This window comes from Lampris incognitus, chromosome 2 (assembly GCF_029633865.1).
Source record: "Lampris incognitus isolate fLamInc1 chromosome 2, fLamInc1.hap2, whole genome shotgun sequence".
In the NCBI taxonomy this organism is placed as follows: Eukaryota; Metazoa; Chordata; class Actinopteri; order Lampriformes; family Lampridae; genus Lampris; species Lampris incognitus.
In genome coordinates this window covers 133,482,530-133,499,612 of record NC_079212.1, presented here as the reverse complement: position 1 = coordinate 133,499,612, position 17,083 = coordinate 133,482,530, and the positions used below count along the sequence as shown (strand labels likewise).

Below are 17,083 nucleotides of genomic sequence, written 5' to 3'. Positions count from 1 at the left end.
GACTCTGTATACAAACACTAGCGAGGCTAAGAATGTCCTTTCTCTCCCTCTTAGCAACACTAACATCTCTAACGGTGTGTCCTTAGGTGATCACAGACCTGGAGGAGCAGCTTACGCAGCTGAGCCAGGAGAACGCCGAGCTAAACCGCCAGAACTTCTATCTGTCCAAGCAGCTGGATGAGGCATCAGATGAGAGTGAGGACCGGCTTCAGCTCAGCCAAGAAGTTGACCGCCTGAGAAGAGAGGTGGCTGACCGTGAGATGCACCTCAACAACCAGAAGCAGGTAACACATTAGTCACACATATGCATGCTTAAATAAAAGCATATATATATATATATATATATATATATATATATATACACTACCATTCAAAAGTTTGGGATCACCCAAACAATTTTGTGTTTTCCATGAAAAGTCACACTTATTCACCACCATATGTTGTGAAATGAATAGAAAATAGAGTCAAGACATTGACAAGGTTAGAAATAATGATTTGTATTTGAAATAAGATTTTTTTTACATCAAACTTTGCTTTCGTCAAAGAATCCTCCATTTGCAGCGATTACAGCATTGCAGACCTTTGGCATTCTAGCTGTTAATTTGTTGAGGTAATCTGGAGAAATTGCACCCCACGCTTCCAGAAGCAGCTCCCACAAGTTGGATTGGTTGGATGGGCACTTCTTTGAGCAGATTGAGTTTCTGGAGCATCACATTTGTGGGGTCAATTAAACACTCAAAATGGCCAGAAAAAGAGAACTTTCATCTGAAACTCGACAGTCTATTCTTGTTCTTAGAAATGAAGGCTATTCCATGCGAGAAATTGCTAAGAAATTGAAGATTTCCTACACCGGTGTGTACTACTCCCTTCAGAGGACAGCACAAACAGGCTCTAACCAGAGTAGAAAAAGAAGTGGGAGGCCGCGTTGCACAACTGAGCAAGAAGATAAGTACATTAGAGTCTCTAGTTTGAGAAACAGACGCCTCACAGGTCCCCAACTGGCATCTTCATTAAATAGTACCTGTTAGAGCCTGTTTGTGCTGTCCTCTGAAGGGAGTAGTACACACCGGTGTAGGAAATCTTCAATTTCTTAGCAATTTCTCGCATGGAATAGCCTTCATTTCTAAGAACAAGAATAGACTGTCGAGTTTCAGATGAAAGTTCTCTTTTTCTGGCCATTTTGAGCGTTTAATTGACCCCACAAATGTGATGCTCCAGAAACTCAATCTGCTCAAAGAAGTGCCCATCCAACCAATCCAACTTGTGGGAGCTGCTTCTGGAAGCGTGGGGTGCAATTTCTCCAGATTACCTCAACAAATTAACAGCTAGAATGCCAAAGGTCTGCAATGCTGTAATTGCTGCAAATGGAGGATTCTTTGACGAAAGCAAAGTTTGATGTAAAAAAAATCTTATTTCAAATACAAATCATTATTTCTAACCTTGTCAATGTCTTGACTCTATTTTCTATTCATTTCACAACATATGGTGGTGAATAAGTGTGACTTTTCATGGAAAACACGAAATTGTTTGGGTGATCCCAAACTTTTGAACGGTAGTGTATATATATATATATGCCTTATTCATCCTCATATGAATTTGTGTTCTGTGGCATCATAATATTGATACCCTGCTTTACCACTAAAGACCCAGTTGAGATGGTTCTTGTGTGGTTTTTCAAAAGCAGTAACACATTGCACAAGAGTTTTCATCACTAATCTCTACTTGTGTTGTTTGGCTTAGAACATTGAGACACTGAAAACCACGTGCAGCATGCTTGAGGAGCAGGTGGTCGAACTGGAGTCTCTGAATGATGAGTTGTTGGAGAAGGAGAGGCAGTGGGAGGCCTGGAGAGCAGCCCTGGAAGATGAGAAGAGCCAGGCAGAGAGACGCACCAGAGACCTGCAGAGGCTCCTTGACAGTGAGAAGCAGAATAGGTAAAGTGTAGACATTTACACATTTGAATATAACATTATACGTAAGTATACACACGCAAACACATACACGCTTACAAATTCATAAAGTACAAACACTGGTTCAGAAGAAATATATAGTTAATGAGTAGATCACGTACTGTGACATTGTGCACACAACTGAGAGAACCTCTAAGTATTACATTATAATATATAATTATGTCATATATATGTACATACTGTACTTCACTATCTCTGTCATATCATTTCATATTAATGAAAATGGGCCAAATTCATTTGTGATGTAAGTCTTCTTACGTCTTCACACCTAGGCTGCGTGCAGACCAGCGCAGCACAGAGTCTCGTCAGGCGGTGGAGCTGGCAGTCAAAGAGCACAAGGCCGAGATAATAGCCTTGCAGCAGGCTCTGAAGGAGCAAAGGCTGAAGGCTGAAAGCCTATCGGACACAGTAAGTTACATGTCTGTTTTTCTTTCTACTTATCTATCCAGCCTCAATTTCTGATCTAAGTCCTGACTAATTCCATCAAATGTCAGGCCAAAGAAGAAAACTGCCTTTTTTTCTTATTTTAGTGCATATCTGCCTTATAAATTTCTGCTTTATTTTGGAAAAGACGACAAATGACCGTAATGTTGGATGAAGGATTCAAGCTCTTGACTACAAAGTGTTAACATGTATGTATGTTATGTTTGCACAGCTCAATGATTTGGAAAAGAAGCACGCCATGCTGGAGATGAATGCTCGCAGTTTACAGCAGAAGCTGGAGACGGAGAGAGAATTGAAACAGAGACTGATGGATGAGGTAGAAAGTAACATATATTTGATTCCAAAGGCATTTATTTAATGACTTATCTCTGCTGGATGACCTTTCTTTCAATTCACGTGTTCATTAGGAACAGCATCAGTTCCAAAAGTGGAAACCACTATATCCTTCAAGATCTTTGATAAAACTGCCCACTGTTTTATACAAATATGTTGGATATTTTGGTTATAACCATTTAAAGGGATATTCTTTTTCTGTTCTTTTGGTGAATTTTAAGGGGTAGTAACCCTTATTTGAGACTATGGCTGTTTCTATGCCAGCTCAACATTGTTGTATGCTGCATGCATGTGTGTGTGTGTGTGTGTGTGTGTGTGTGTGTGTGTGTGTGTGTGTGTGTGTGTTTTTCTCCACAGCAAGGGAAGCTGCAGCAGCAGATGGACCTCCAGAAGAGTCACATCTTCCGTCTGACCCAAGGCCTGCAGGATGCCCTGGACAAAACTGACATGCTCAAAACTGAGAGGACAGACCTGGAGTATCAGCTGGAGAATATACAGGTAGACAATCCAATGTGATGATATTATAATGCAGCGCACTGGCTTCTCGGTTACATCCACTTAATTATTGGAGTACTACTACTAATAAGAACGTCTACCAGAGTTTAGACTCTCAATAACACAAAAAGATAAGACAACTGAAGTCATCATGGTAATCTCAATGGGAGTTCTAAACATTCTCAGAAGAAGTGATTATTTCTTTCGTATTCCCTGCCTTTAGGCTGTGTACTCCCATGAGAAGGTAAAGATGGAGGGTACAATCTCCCAGCAGACCAAACTCATTGATTTCCTCCAAGCCAAAATGGACCAGCCTACAAAGAAAAAGAAGGTCTGAAAAATAATTTCTCACCAGAGTACTGCAGGCCATTTAAAAATCAACGATTGACAATTGTCAGCATACTTATAAGTTCCTGAATAAATACATTTTTGTTAACTATTAATAATAGATGGAACGGTTAATGGATTCACTATTATAACTGTCTCTGTCTCCCTGTGAACAGGGCATATTTGGGCGGCGGCGAGAAGATGTGGGTACCACAACTAATGGGGCATTGGCCCCCCAGTCCCAGCCAGCAGTGCCCATGCAATACAGTGACATGAAGATGGCGCTGGAGAAAGAGCGCTCACGCTGCTCTGACCTAGAGGAGGCCCTACAGAAGATGAGAATAGAGCTGCGTTCCCTCAGAGAGGAGGGTAAATGCTGGCAGTATTCTTGTCTTGGTCCATAATTGTCTCTTTTCTTTTTTTTTTTACATAAAGTCAGATATTTTTGGTGAAAAAGGAAGACTTAATTACTGCTGGGGCTAATGGAGATTCTTTACATTAAAACTCAGATGGGCTCATTTGGCTTTCCATTATGGTGTGACCAGATTCTTCTTCAATTTAGGCTAGCTCACAAATTATGGTTATGCAATTACACAAATTCAGTTTGGTCAAGTCAAAAAAGTTTTGCCGTGTGTTTCTACCCCTCTTCACCCACCCTAGAAATCATAGTGCACTGAAAAGTTCTATAAGGTTAATTTCCAACGCCGTTTACCAAAATCAAAACAGATTAAATTTAAAATTACGAGTACCATTATAACTTGAAGACTTGGTTTTACACTTTTGCAGCAGCCCATTTCAAAGCCCAAGAGCATGTAGCCCCATCCACCCCAGCACAGGCCCGCCAGCAGATCCTCATGTCAGCCATCGTCAAGTCCCCAGAGCATCAGCCCAACCCCAGCAGCCTTCTCAACCCCTCATCACGCTGCAAGGAGACCTCCACACCAGAAGGTAAGTTACATATTTGCATGGGAAAAATACAAACAAATACATGTCCCAATACAGCACCCTGCTCTCAACTCACTGAGGTAATGTGGTAATGTAAACACATGATCCTGAACCTTTTTTCAAGCTGCTGAGTTGCTACTCTTTGTAAGAGAAATTACTGCCCTCTTTCCTTTTTTTTTTTTGTGCCTTGGTGGTATTTCTGTGTTTTTCTTACTGCTTTTCCAAACTATCTATGGCCTTTTCTTTTCTTTTAGTAAGTCTGTTAGGTCTTTATACTTTGATCTAGCTGCTGTCAGATCTCTTTCTCTCTTTCCTTCTGTGTTGCTCCTCACAGAAAAGAGAAGGGTCACTTTTGAAAGTAAGTCATCACCTTTCTGCTCACTCTCCACAGTGTAGTTCTGTTCTCTATGTACACTACATGCATGTCAGATACACAGACATGCCTCATTTGCCTGTGTTGTCCTCCTGATGAACTGCTTACTTTTCAGATTTGTGAAGCAGTCAATTATCTACACATAAGTTAACTCCTCCATAGAAATGTGTTTGACAGTGTGCTACCAAGTGGCATCCTCACTGCTCCTCTCCTCAGCTTATAATTTTAATGACAGTCATCAGATTTTTTACATCCAAAAGTATTTCAGTTCATCATATTGTCATTGGCATTTACCCACTGGCTCCAAAAAGCCCTTTAAAAAACTGTTGATTGAGAAAAGTCAATAAGCATTTAGTAAATCTGTGCATTTCCATTCAACAGTCCACTTTTCCTACTCTCTGTGCTGTAGAGTTTGGTCGCCGTGTGAAGGAGAGGATGCACCATAACATCCCCCATCGCTTCACTGTGGGTCTAAATATGCGGGCTGCCAAGTGTGCCGTCTGTCTGGACACTGTACACTTTGGACGACAGGCTGCCACTTGTCTAGGTTTGTATCCTCCACTGCTGTTAGATGTTCCTCTTTTCCTGTCAAAATCTGTTTGTAAACCATAACTACTTTAACCCCTACTCACTGATTATTGTACAGACCCTGCAACCAAAGCATTTTTAATTGAACCTTAGTTGGCCTTTTTCACCATTCCTTCTTTGTCTTACTGCAGAGTGTCATACCTTGTGCCACCCCAAATGCTCACCGTGTCTCCCAGCCACCTGCGGCCTGCCAGCTGAGTATGCCACACATTTCTCAGAGGCTCTGTGCCGGGAGAAGGCAAACTCCCCTGCCCTGCAGGTGAAAGAGGCCAGTGGACATGTTCGACTGGAGGGATGGATGAAGCAACCCAGGTAACTATTTCACATAATTTTATGAGCTACTCAATTCACCATATGCAGTATAAAATAAGCGCAGTGTAAAAACCTGTGCATGCATTTGTGTGTATTTGTGTCTACAGGAATGGCAAGCATGGCCAGCAGGGCTGGGAGAGGAAGTATGTTGTACTGGATGGCACCAAGGTCTCCATTTATGATAATGAGCCTAGAGAAGGTCAGCACTTGTGTGTTCAAAGCTGTGAATAACAGAGATTTTTGTTGTTGTTGTAAGAAACTTACATTACGCTCATAACCTTGAAGGCAAGGCGCAAATTTATTTATATAGCACATTTCAGCAACAAGGCAATTCAAAGTGCTTTACATAAAACATAAAAGGCAGTAAGAGAAGCAACATAAGGCAGTAACAAGACATTTAAAAACAAATAAAAAGAGTAAAAGTTAAAGTGCAGTGTAAGATGAAAATCAAAAGCTTCAAGTTTTATTTAACAAAAGGCAGCGGCAAAGAGGGAAGTCTTCAGCCTAGATTTAAAAGAACTCGGAGTTGTAGCAGACCTGCAGTTTTCCGGGAGTTTGTTCCAGATATGTGGTGCATAAATTAAAAGCTGCCTCTCCATGTTTAGTTTGAACTCTGGGGACAGAAAGCAGACCTGTCCCAGAAGATCTGAGCGGTCTGGATGGTTCATAGTGTAGCAATAGATCAGAAATGTATTTTGGCCCTAAACCATTCAGGGCTTTATCAACCAAGAGCAGAGTTTTGAAATCCATTCTTTGATGGACAGGAAGCCAATGTAGCGACCTCAGGACTGGAGAGATGTGATCCACTCTTTTGGTCTTACTAAAGACTCGAGCAGAAGTTTAGAGAAAAGGTTCAACCTTATACTAGAAAGAGACGTGTTTTTTGTGTGTCCTCGCAGAACCATGTGTGAAAATATGGAGTGACTATGCCAAAATGTGCAAAGTTGTGCGCTGTCCAGTAACAAGGCACCTGTGGTATTTGTCCATCAGACAGTGTAAAGGCTGAGGAGGAGTTTGAGCTGTGTCTGCCCGATGGGGAAGTGACTGTTCACGGAGCCATAGGAGTCTCTGAGCTAATCAACACTGCCAAGTCAGGTACTGGATCAATCCGGCCTAATCCTACTCTGCTCATCTTGTAGGATTTTAAGCGTATCTGCCTTCCAAGATCTTAAATTGGATCCACTTATCTCATCCTATTTTCTAATCCCACAACACGACAAAATATTGACAGTTCATCCTAGAATGGAAAATGGCTTTTAAACCGTGTGTTTGTTTGTTTACTTATTTATGCCTCCATGTTGTGGTGTAGACATCTCGTACGTGCTAAAGTTGGAGTCTCATCCCCATACCACCTGTTGGCCAGGCCAGTCTCTCTACTTCATGGCTCCCAGTTTCCCTGATAAGCAGCGGTGGGTGGCTGTACTGGAGTCTGTGGTGGGTGCCAGCCGTGGCTCCAAGGATAAAGTTGATGCTGATGCTGTGAGTACAGTGTATGTGTGTGTTGTGTTTACATGTCAACCGTGGTTTGGTTGATATGAGAATTGTTTGAAACATCCCTGAATGTAATCGTGCGCAGCTCAAATGGCACCCTTATACCTGAAAAGCTCATTATATACATTCATTTGAAATGGTAATTTAACACATGCGGATTGCACTACCTTCCTGTGCATATGTACAAAACAGTTTTTTTCTTTCGATAATTATGTGAGATATATGGTAAACATCCCCGTTAAATTAGATAGCTGGAGCCTTTACTTCTTTTTCTACTCTTCCCTCTTCTTTCTCTGCATTTTTTTATCATCCACGTCTTCTCTGAATGTTGACATTGTGTCTCTGATGTGATTAAAAAATGTGTATGTATTTCCATTCAATGGGGTTGTTTGGATCATATTATAGGCAGGTGTTGCTAAAAGACCGAAGAACCTATCCCCTTTGGTTCAGGTACAGTAACTAGTAGCACGAATGCTTGGGCTTCAGTCAGCCGACTGACTGAGCATGCAGTAGCTGTATACACCTACACATATGATGTCAACACTGTATACTAGAGTTTCACACAGTTGAAGTCTGAGTGGATTGCACGTTACGTGAGCAGCTACCCTCTGATGCACATGCATTTAGCAGATCAAATGCACTTGTCAGATAAACACACAGTACAGTAGCTTACACAGTGCATGATGCAAGTTGGCACTGCTGCAGAGCTTTGGCCCAGTGTCATATGCTGTGTCATGCATGCTTCTACAAAACCCATGTGCTGCTTAAGCCCCTACTGTGTAGCACATATACACATATCTGATGCAAAACAACAACTGAAGCCTCCCTACACTCTGCAGGCTTCTGCTACTTGTGATTTTTGTGTTCGTTGTGGCCACTGATACAGTCTCTCATCTCTCACATTCTGTGTGATTAGGACCCTTAGAAATAGGATTACATTTTTGCTGAAATGTATCTCCTTTTTTTAAACGTATGATTGCTAGCTGTTTTACTGTTTTACTTTTTGAAGTAAAACAATATCTTAAAAGTTGCCTGTTAACTGTTGTCTTTGGGGGGAAAATGTCACCTGGTGAAAAAAACTTAATTTACATGTGGTTTCATTGCTTTAGCACTTAAGCATTGATTGATGAATTGGTACTGCACTAAAGAATGCCTATATTTGAGTTTATGCAAGCTCTATGGCCATCATCCTTGCTGGATAATGTTGCCTAGAGGGGTTGATGTGCAGATCACAAAAGCTAACCCCCACCCCACCTCTCTTTTGCTTCTTCCCTGTCTGTCCCTGCTTATTGTCTTGATAGAAATTGCTGGGTAACTCTCTACTTAAGCTGGAGGGTGATGACCGTTTGGACATCAACTGCACTCTGCCACTCACTGACCAGGTACCAGGACCTAAGATTTCAGCATCAACATGGAAAAAGCTCCAGGATGAATAATCTATGAATATTTAAGATACCACTCATGAAAGTAGAATTTTATACTTTTTTTTTTTTACCAGTTTTTGTGCATGTAGCTGAAGTTCTTCGCCAGTCTAAATTAAAATGAGCAAGTAGTCAGGGATTCGGTGCCATGTTCAAGGGCATTTTGACAGGCTGTCGATTGGCACTTGGTTCTTCAAAGAACTAAAGCTGAACTCTGGTTTCAGGACAGTCTCTCTAACAGCCACTGCACACTGTTTTATCCAACATGAATAACTGTAATGTTCCTTATGTTCCTTAATCAATTTATTTCTTCTTAGATTGTTCTGGTTGGCTCTGAGGAGGGTCTGTACGCCCTCAACGTCATAAAGAATTCTCTGACCCACATCCCTGGACTGACTTCAGTCTTCCAGATCCAGATCCTGAAAGACCTTGACAAGCTACTAATGATCACTGGTCAGTAAAGGATGCTAAATTTTACTCATTTCTTAAAACTTAGTGATATTCCTTCTTGTAAAAGAAATTATAGCTAGGGGGGCATTAGACTTGCACCATAACATCCTGCATTCAAATCCATCTCAAGACCCTATTTTCTTTATAAGCCTGTCCCTTCTAAAAAGTAATAATTAGGGGGAAAAAGGGGAGAAAAAACCCCCCAAAAAATTAAGTTGCCTAATTTTCTTTGTTTTTATTTGGGGGGGTTCCCCCCATTTTTTCTCCCCAATTGTACCCGGCCAATTACCCCACTCTTCCGAGCCATCCTGGTCGCTGCTGCACCCCCCCCCCCAACACACACACACACACACACACACCGATCCGGGGGGGGGGCTGCAGACTACCACATGCCTCCTCCTATGCGTGTGGAGTCGCCAGCCGTTTCTTTTCACCTGACAGTGAGGAGTTTCACCAGGGGGTCGTAGCACGTGAGAGGATCATGATTCATGATATTCCCCCCAGTTCCCCCTCTCCCCCAAACAGGCACCCTGACCGACCAGAGGAGGGACTAGTGCAGCGACTAGGACACATACATCTGGCTTCCCACCCGCAGACATAGCCAGTTGTGTCTGTAGGAATGCCTAACCAAGCCAGAGGTAACACGGGGATTCAAACTGGCGATCCCTTTGTTGGTAGGCAATGGAATAGACACCCATTGCTTAATTTTCTAACATCAATGTTTTTGCCCAGAGTGGCAACAGGCATGGGCGCAAGTCCATGAATACTGGGGTGGCATCCAGTGCTTTACTTGTGCCCCGTCCATTGGGTTAGTGGTTGTGTCAGGAAGGGCATCTGATGTCAAATTTTGCCAAATCAGTATACGGATTGACAAGACCATACCGGATCGGTTGAGGCTCCATATGGGATCGGCCGAGGTCCAGGTTAATAATGGCTGCCATTGGTGCTGTGCCCTCACAAGGTACTGATGGAAACTGTAAAATCTGCTGTGGTGACCTCTGAGAAATAGGAAACAAGCCCAAAGAAGAAGAATGTTTTTGCCCCAGAAAGGTTGCACTTTCTCTGTAGTATTGCCCTTTATATGCTCTATATATAGTAATAACCATTTACCGCAGCAACAGGACTCGGTAGCATCTGAAGGTCATAAGCATTTCTTATAAAACAACTTTTCTACTCTTTCCCACCTGGCTCCTATTTCTTTTATTTTAGCTCTTCTCCCCTCTACATTATAGGATCACAGGGGTAGATGATAGTTACACTACTCATGCCTAAGCCTAAAACTAAAGTTATAACTGTGGACACACTGGCAGAGTCTTTTAGAGCCAATTTTCAGATGAAACACATCTTCCATGTGTGTAGCTCATGTATAGAGATTGCTTTTGTCTCTACGTATAAATGACCTTTTTGACATATCCTTCAGGAGAGGAGAGGGCACTCTGTCTGGTGGAGATTAAGAAGGTGAAACAGTCTTTGTCTCAGTCCCACCTGCCAGCTCAACCAGACCTCAACCCCTACATCTTTGAGACAGTAAAGGGATGCCACCTCTTCTCCTCTGGAAAGGTACATTGGGTTGTTTTTAGTTATGTAGTGCCAGCCTGTTACGGTTTGGTTGGTCTTTCAGAGGTGACATGCTGCATGTTGTCTGAGAGCAACATTTTATTGTAGTCTTAAGAGTTGTTCTTCCTTTGCAGATTGATAATGGGACCTGTATATGTGCTGCCATGCCAAATAAGATTACTATCCTCCGCCACAATGAAACCCTGAACAAGTTCTGCATCAGAAAGGTGAGTGGGCTCTGTTTGCAACTTGAACTCATGGTTACACAAGTCTTGTGAGTTGTATCTTGTATTGTGAACACCTCAAGACTGTGGCTTAAGAATCTAAAAAGGATTTACAAATTACTGTTTTGTTTTGGTTTTTTTACGGGGTTTTTTTTCTTCTTGTTTTTGAGATTGTTAGCAAGTTGGGCCCATGTCTGATATGTTGCTCATGCATTATAGCCATTGAAACTCCATCCCCAATTATTGTAAATCTCTAAAGTGGCACAGGATCTCAAGGTGCAGCCAAGGTGAGGAGTCTGTCCGTTTTGGGAACCTCAGAATTGCATCTCTGCTCTTCGCAGATGATGTGGTTTTGTTGGCTTCATCAGAACATAACCTCCAGCGTGCACTGGGGCGGTTTGCAGCCGAGTGTGAAATGGCTGGGACGAGAGTCAGCACCTCCAAGTCTGAGGCCATGGTTCTCTACCGGAAAATGGTGGATTGTTCCCTCTGGGTTGGGGATGAGTTGTTGCCTCAAGTGAAGAGTTCAAGTATCTTGGGGTCTTGTTCACGAGTGAGGGTAGGATGGAGCAGAAGATTGACAGGCGGTTTGGTGCAGCATCAGCAGTAATGCTGACATTGTACTGGACCGTTGTGGTGAAGAGGGAGCTGAGCCAGGAGGCAAAGCTCTCAATTTACCAGTCAATCTTCGTTCCAACCCTCACCTATGGTCATGAGCTTCGGGTAATGACCAAAAGGGTGAGATCGCAGGTACAAGCGGCTGAAATTAGTTTCCTTCGTAGGGTGTCTGGGCTCAGCCTTAGAGATAGGGTGAGGAGCTTCGACATCCAGTGGGAGCTCGGAGTAGAGCCGCTGCTCCTTCGCATCAAAAGGAGCCAGTTGAGGTGGTTCGGGCATCTGATTAGGATGCCTCCTGGGCACCCTCCTTTGGAGGTTTACCGGGCATGGCCAACTGGGAGGAGACCCCGGGGTAGACCCAGAACTTGCTGGAGGGAGTACATGTCCAATCTGGCCTGGGAATGTCTTGGGATCCCCCAGGAGGAGCTGGAGGGCGTTGCTGGGGAGAGGGACGTGTGGAGAGCCCTACTTAGCTTGCTGCCACCGCGACCCTACCCCGGAGAAGCGGCTGATGATGAATGAATGAATGAATGAATCTAAAGTGGCACTTTTTAAACTTGTGTTTGTGGTTATAGGAGATCGAGACTTCTGAACCATGCAGCTGCATCCACTTCACTGGCTACAGCATCATCATTGGCACTAACAAGTTTTATGAGATTGAGATGAAGCAGTATGTGTTAGAGGGTAGGTTATCTTTTACTTAAATCTGTTAGTGGTGCTGTAGACACTCATAGAATTTCTGTATTGGTGTTATTAAAAAATAAGGATACAGTTAATTTTAGTTAGTTAATTTGTATTATGTGTCCATTCCTTCCATAGAGTTCCTGGATAAAAATGATGTTACGCTCGCTTCTGCTGTGTTCGCTGCCTCCTCGCACAGCTTCCCCATTTCTATTATCCAGGTCACCACAGCGCCACTGAAGGATGAGTACCTCCTCTGTTTCCACGGTAGGAGATTTTGTTTGCCTGTGTGTGTTTTGTATTCCCGTATAAATATGCAACAGACCGTTGAAGAATATCTCACCACAAGTGACACACATTATTATTATTATTGACGCACATTATTGACACACATTAATTTATTACTTATATGTCTGAAAGCCTATATTTCTGTAATAGTTTTTCGCTGTTAACATTTACCAATAAGCAATCTTTGTGTCGCAACTGAACTTTTTATTTGTAGAGTTTGGTGTGTTTGTTGATGCATACGGCCGTAGGAGTAGAACACATGACATCAAATGGAGTCGTCTGCCTCTCTCATTTGGTGAGTGCAAACCAGTTGTTTCAACATACTAAAACGCAGAGTTTATGACAGGATGTTTCGAGTAAGGTTTTTTTTTTCTTCTTGCATCTCAGCCTATAGAGAACCCTACTTGTTTGTAACTTACTTCAACTCTCTGGATGTTATTGAGATCCAAGGACATGCTGCTCTCGGGTAAGACTTCTTCATCACTGCCTCTTTTACATTTATCGGTCCCTAACTGAGGGTTCAAACTCCAGATCAGGCATAGGAGTGGATGTTTATTTTAGTTTATGATATCAGTTCTGAGCTTCTCATACCTGAACTTTTTTCTAGGGATGCACCGAAACCAGTATCAGTATTCCTTCCGATACTGTTGTCATGTACTCGTACTCGTAAAACTACTTCCATACAACTGCACCCAATACCCGACTAGACAATTCCTGCTGAAATTGTGAAAAGTGAGCAGTGCCTTTTGTCACTATTTGTATGGGAAAAGGGGGAGATGAAGCTAGATAGACAACGCGAAGCGACGGCCAAGAAGCAGACGAACACATCGATGTGTCATTTGTCCAAACAGAGCAAGAAATGACAAAGTTACAAGTGTGTGTAACTAAGATGCGTGCAGACAGCCTGGGCACGGACACGGCGCATCACATGGGCGAAGCGGGGTGGGTTTTTTTACCTGCTACACCAACTGCAACTGTGTTTCGTGTGGTTGCATGACAGTCATGTGTTCCGCTTTACTTCTCCTTCAACAGATAAAAAATATATAGAACTTTGTAAAAAGCGAGTACAATCTGTTTAAAAATTATTAAAATAAATAGCTCATTGCACCAGAGGCAACATAACACAGCAATGCAATCTTGAGGGGGTTTTTCATTCCACATTAAATCACTCAAATCAATGTGTATCCATGATCCTGTAGTTAAAATCCATCCATCCATTATCCAAACTGCTTATCCTGCTCTCAGGGTCGCGGGGATGCTGGAGCCTATCCCAGCAGTCATTGGGCGGCAGGCAGGGAGACACCCTAGACAGGCCGCCAGGCCATCAAACAGGGCCCACACACACACACACACACACCTGGGGACAATTTCGTATGGCCGATTCACCTGACCTACATGTCTTTGGATTATGGGAGGAAACCGGAGCACCCAGAGGAAACTCACGCAGACACGGGGAGAACACGCAAACTCCACACGGGACGACCCCCAAGGTTGGACAACCCCAGGGCTCGAACCCAGGACCTTCTTGCTGTGAGGCGACCGCACTAACCACTGTGCCACCGTGCTGCCCTGTAGTTAAAATGATCTAGTTGACTAACTCAGTCCCAGTTAATATATACTACGCTTCCAAACCCTGCATAATCAACTGCATTATCACTTGGCAAAACTCAATATGCGCACAGTAATCTCCTCAGAAAACATGGCTGGCACGCAACCACACACGACACAGTGTAGTCAGTGTCATGCTTGTTAATCAAAACACAAAGTTGAACGTGAAAACGTCAGCAACAGCATTATGTTGTGTATTTGTTTTTTACAATAAAATGAGGAATGTCTAATGAAAATAAATGTCATTGTTAGAACTGTAATACTATTATTAAGTACTCATATCGGTAGTCGGTATCAGCAAGTACCCAAAATGTAAGTACTTGTGCTTTGTCTGGAAATAAAAAGTAGTATCGGTGCATCCCTACTTTTTTCAGTCCCAGCTTTTACAGGAATACACTCTTTTTCTCTTGACATTTTTCGTCCCCCCCTCCAGGCCCCACTCCTATGCCCATCTGGACATTCCAAACCCACGCTACCTGGGCCCTGCCATCTCCTCTGGGGCCATCTACTTGGCTTCCTCCTACCAGAATAAATTGCGGGTCATCTGCTGCAAAGGTAACCTTGCTCAGAGTCAAGATGTTGGGGGAGATCTGCAGCGCAACGGCTCTGGCCGCAGGTGAGGACCTACAAAGAACTCTGCATATATTCATAGGTGTCATATATTCACAGTGTCACCAGTTATAAATACTCTTGTGTTCTGTTATAATTATCACCCCCAAGCATGACTTACAGCGCAAAGGCTCAATATATCACTTTATTTTTTATTGATATTTTTTAGACAGTAATGGTAAGAGATGTCATCGTACAGTTGGTATCAAAAGGGCTTCCAGCACAAAGCACTCCCCAATCCAATCTGCACAGGTGCTATGACAATCACTGGTATTAGCTGACACTGGAGGGCACAGGTTTGGCATCCACAGGAGCACGTGAAACTGGCTTTTAGTCTATCCTGTCTTTCTAGAACAGGGAAGTAACACTGACATTTTGTTCTTTGCAGGAGGAAGAATGCATTTTTTATCTGTAACAAGGCCTAAGTGAGGTTCGATGTTTTTTAATCCAAATTACTCTTCAGAGTGCCTCCTGTAAAATGTGGGAAGGACTTCCTGAATAAAGATGAGCTTAATTCTTTCAATGCTTTTTTTAAGATTCTCCTGTAAATACATACACAGTCACACTGATTTGCTAAAGTAGCTTTTGAAGCCATTCAAACTGTGTTCTCCAGTTGTCTTTCCATCAACCGGCTACCACATTCTTATGTACAAAGCTGGTAATAGATGGGATTTTTTTCAATCCACTGTCATCATGAACAATCATCCACTATGAGTTTTTAAATTAAAGCCTTAGCCTCAGCCTAACACTGAGTCTGTCACACTACAGCAAAACAAAACAAAAAAATGACCCAATGCACAAAGCCCCTCTCCTTTGACTTGACAATCCTCCCCCACAGCCCTAACAAGCGCGGGCCTCCCTCCTATAATGAGCACATCTCCAAGAGACTGGCAGCCAGTCCTGTTGTCCATGGAGACCCCGGCACTCCTCACCGCTACCGAGAGGCCCGCACCGAGTTCCGCCGCGACAAGTCCCCCAGCCGACCAATGGAGAGAGAGAAATCCCCCGGCAGGATGCTGGAGGGTCGTGCAGTGGGCTCCCCAGGCAGGGCCATGGCAGACCCCAGGTTAGAGCGCTCCCCAGGCAGGGCTATGGCGGATCACCGGATGGACCACTCCCCAGGTCGGCTAATGGATGTGCGCAGGGAGAGGTCACCTGGCCGCTTCGAGGAGCGTCAGAGGCTCCATACGGGCTCTGGACGCACACCCATCAACCCTGTCAACAAGGTTTGCCAGTTATTTGCTGCTGTCCTTTTTTTAAAAGGTCTCTGTTTTTTAAATGTTATATCCACTTTACCATGGTTATATACTCTGATGATGCTCCAGCATTTATAGTGTTTAAAAATGCTAAAGGAGCCCCAGTTGTTCTTGTTGTGTGTGTGTGTGTGTGGGGGGGGCAGTTTTGTTTCACACATTTCTTTTTGCTTTATTAGAGTGCATATATGTTTAAGATGATCCTAGCATGATTTTGACTGTGCTCAACAGGTATGGGACCAGTCATCTGTTTGAGTGACAGCAGAACACCAAACAAAACAGAGCACCATACCCGGCACAGCCAGTGGACAGAGCTCCTCATCTCTGGGGATGATGGAAAGGAGAGGGCAGGAGCGGCGTAGCACTGAAAATGTCATTACATAATAACGAAACACTGCCACATGTCTGCTCAATCTGACTCTAAACTGAGAAAACCACAGATAGAGAAACTAAACTAGCTGCAAGGAGAGAGAATAAGAGAAATGCAAAGAAACAGATGTCATTAGAATCAGGTCATTTCTCCTAATAACTTCGACCTGTCCTTAGTAAAGGTCAACAGAATGCCATATGAACAACTTTTTGAGCAGGGTTATTTAGGATCCATTTGAAGATGTGCTCCTTGTGTAAAGGAACTTGATTTCAATTTTCAAAGTACACATCTTCAGTTATAGATTGGGATTTCTCAACTGAAAACCTGGATCAATGGGCTTCAGCAGCAGCCTTAGATAACTCCAGATATCAGAAATGACTAGAATGGATAAGCACACCTGTAGCAATTTTATTTCACAGAGCAATGCTAAAATCTTTATTTAGGAACTGTTAACTCGACACAGCTGTCTCGAATGTATTTATATTAGGACAGGAGAGTGTATACAACAGAATTTGTGGCTTTTGCTTCAGCCGTGTGCTGACAGGATCCACATACGCAAGCATTACACAAGAATCACAATCATTCTCTATTAATCCCAGTCTTAACTCAATACTTTGGTTAGTAGGATTGTGACATGAATTGGCTGGCACAAAGAAGATAAACATGCCCTGTAGAGCCCCACCCCTTATCAAAAGTTGTCTAACCTTAAAAAAGTTGACACTAAAG

The 17,083-nt window shown here is 43.0% G+C and overlaps 1 protein-coding gene across 1 annotated transcript in view; it reads left to right on the top strand.

Annotated features, from left to right (window-relative positions):
- cita (citron rho-interacting serine/threonine kinase a) overlaps positions 1-16,242 on the top strand; it is a 48,336-nt gene extending 32,094 nt beyond the window's left edge. Inside the window, exons 23-48 of the mRNA XM_056274355.1 lie at positions 87-284; positions 1,741-1,934; positions 2,243-2,378; positions 2,626-2,730; positions 3,105-3,245; positions 3,466-3,573; positions 3,746-3,772; positions 3,815-3,938; positions 4,356-4,517; positions 5,297-5,434; positions 5,607-5,787; positions 5,895-6,000; positions 6,795-6,882; positions 7,097-7,266; positions 8,580-8,660; positions 9,017-9,152; positions 10,570-10,709; positions 10,841-10,933; positions 12,124-12,232; positions 12,368-12,496; positions 12,732-12,812; positions 12,905-12,983; positions 14,559-14,741; positions 15,573-15,742; positions 15,857-15,960; positions 16,219-16,242. Coding sequence (XP_056130330.1) covers positions 87-284; positions 1,741-1,934; positions 2,243-2,378; positions 2,626-2,730; positions 3,105-3,245; positions 3,466-3,573; positions 3,746-3,772; positions 3,815-3,938; positions 4,356-4,517; positions 5,297-5,434; positions 5,607-5,787; positions 5,895-6,000; positions 6,795-6,882; positions 7,097-7,266; positions 8,580-8,660; positions 9,017-9,152; positions 10,570-10,709; positions 10,841-10,933; positions 12,124-12,232; positions 12,368-12,496; positions 12,732-12,812; positions 12,905-12,983; positions 14,559-14,741; positions 15,573-15,742; positions 15,857-15,960; positions 16,219-16,242 — 3,207 coding nt within the window. The remainder of the gene's footprint in view (positions 1-86; positions 285-1,740; positions 1,935-2,242; positions 2,379-2,625; positions 2,731-3,104; positions 3,246-3,465; positions 3,574-3,745; positions 3,773-3,814; positions 3,939-4,355; positions 4,518-5,296; positions 5,435-5,606; positions 5,788-5,894; positions 6,001-6,794; positions 6,883-7,096; positions 7,267-8,579; positions 8,661-9,016; positions 9,153-10,569; positions 10,710-10,840; positions 10,934-12,123; positions 12,233-12,367; positions 12,497-12,731; positions 12,813-12,904; positions 12,984-14,558; positions 14,742-15,572; positions 15,743-15,856; positions 15,961-16,218) is intronic.
- Positions 16,243-17,083: the final 841 nt, after the last annotated feature.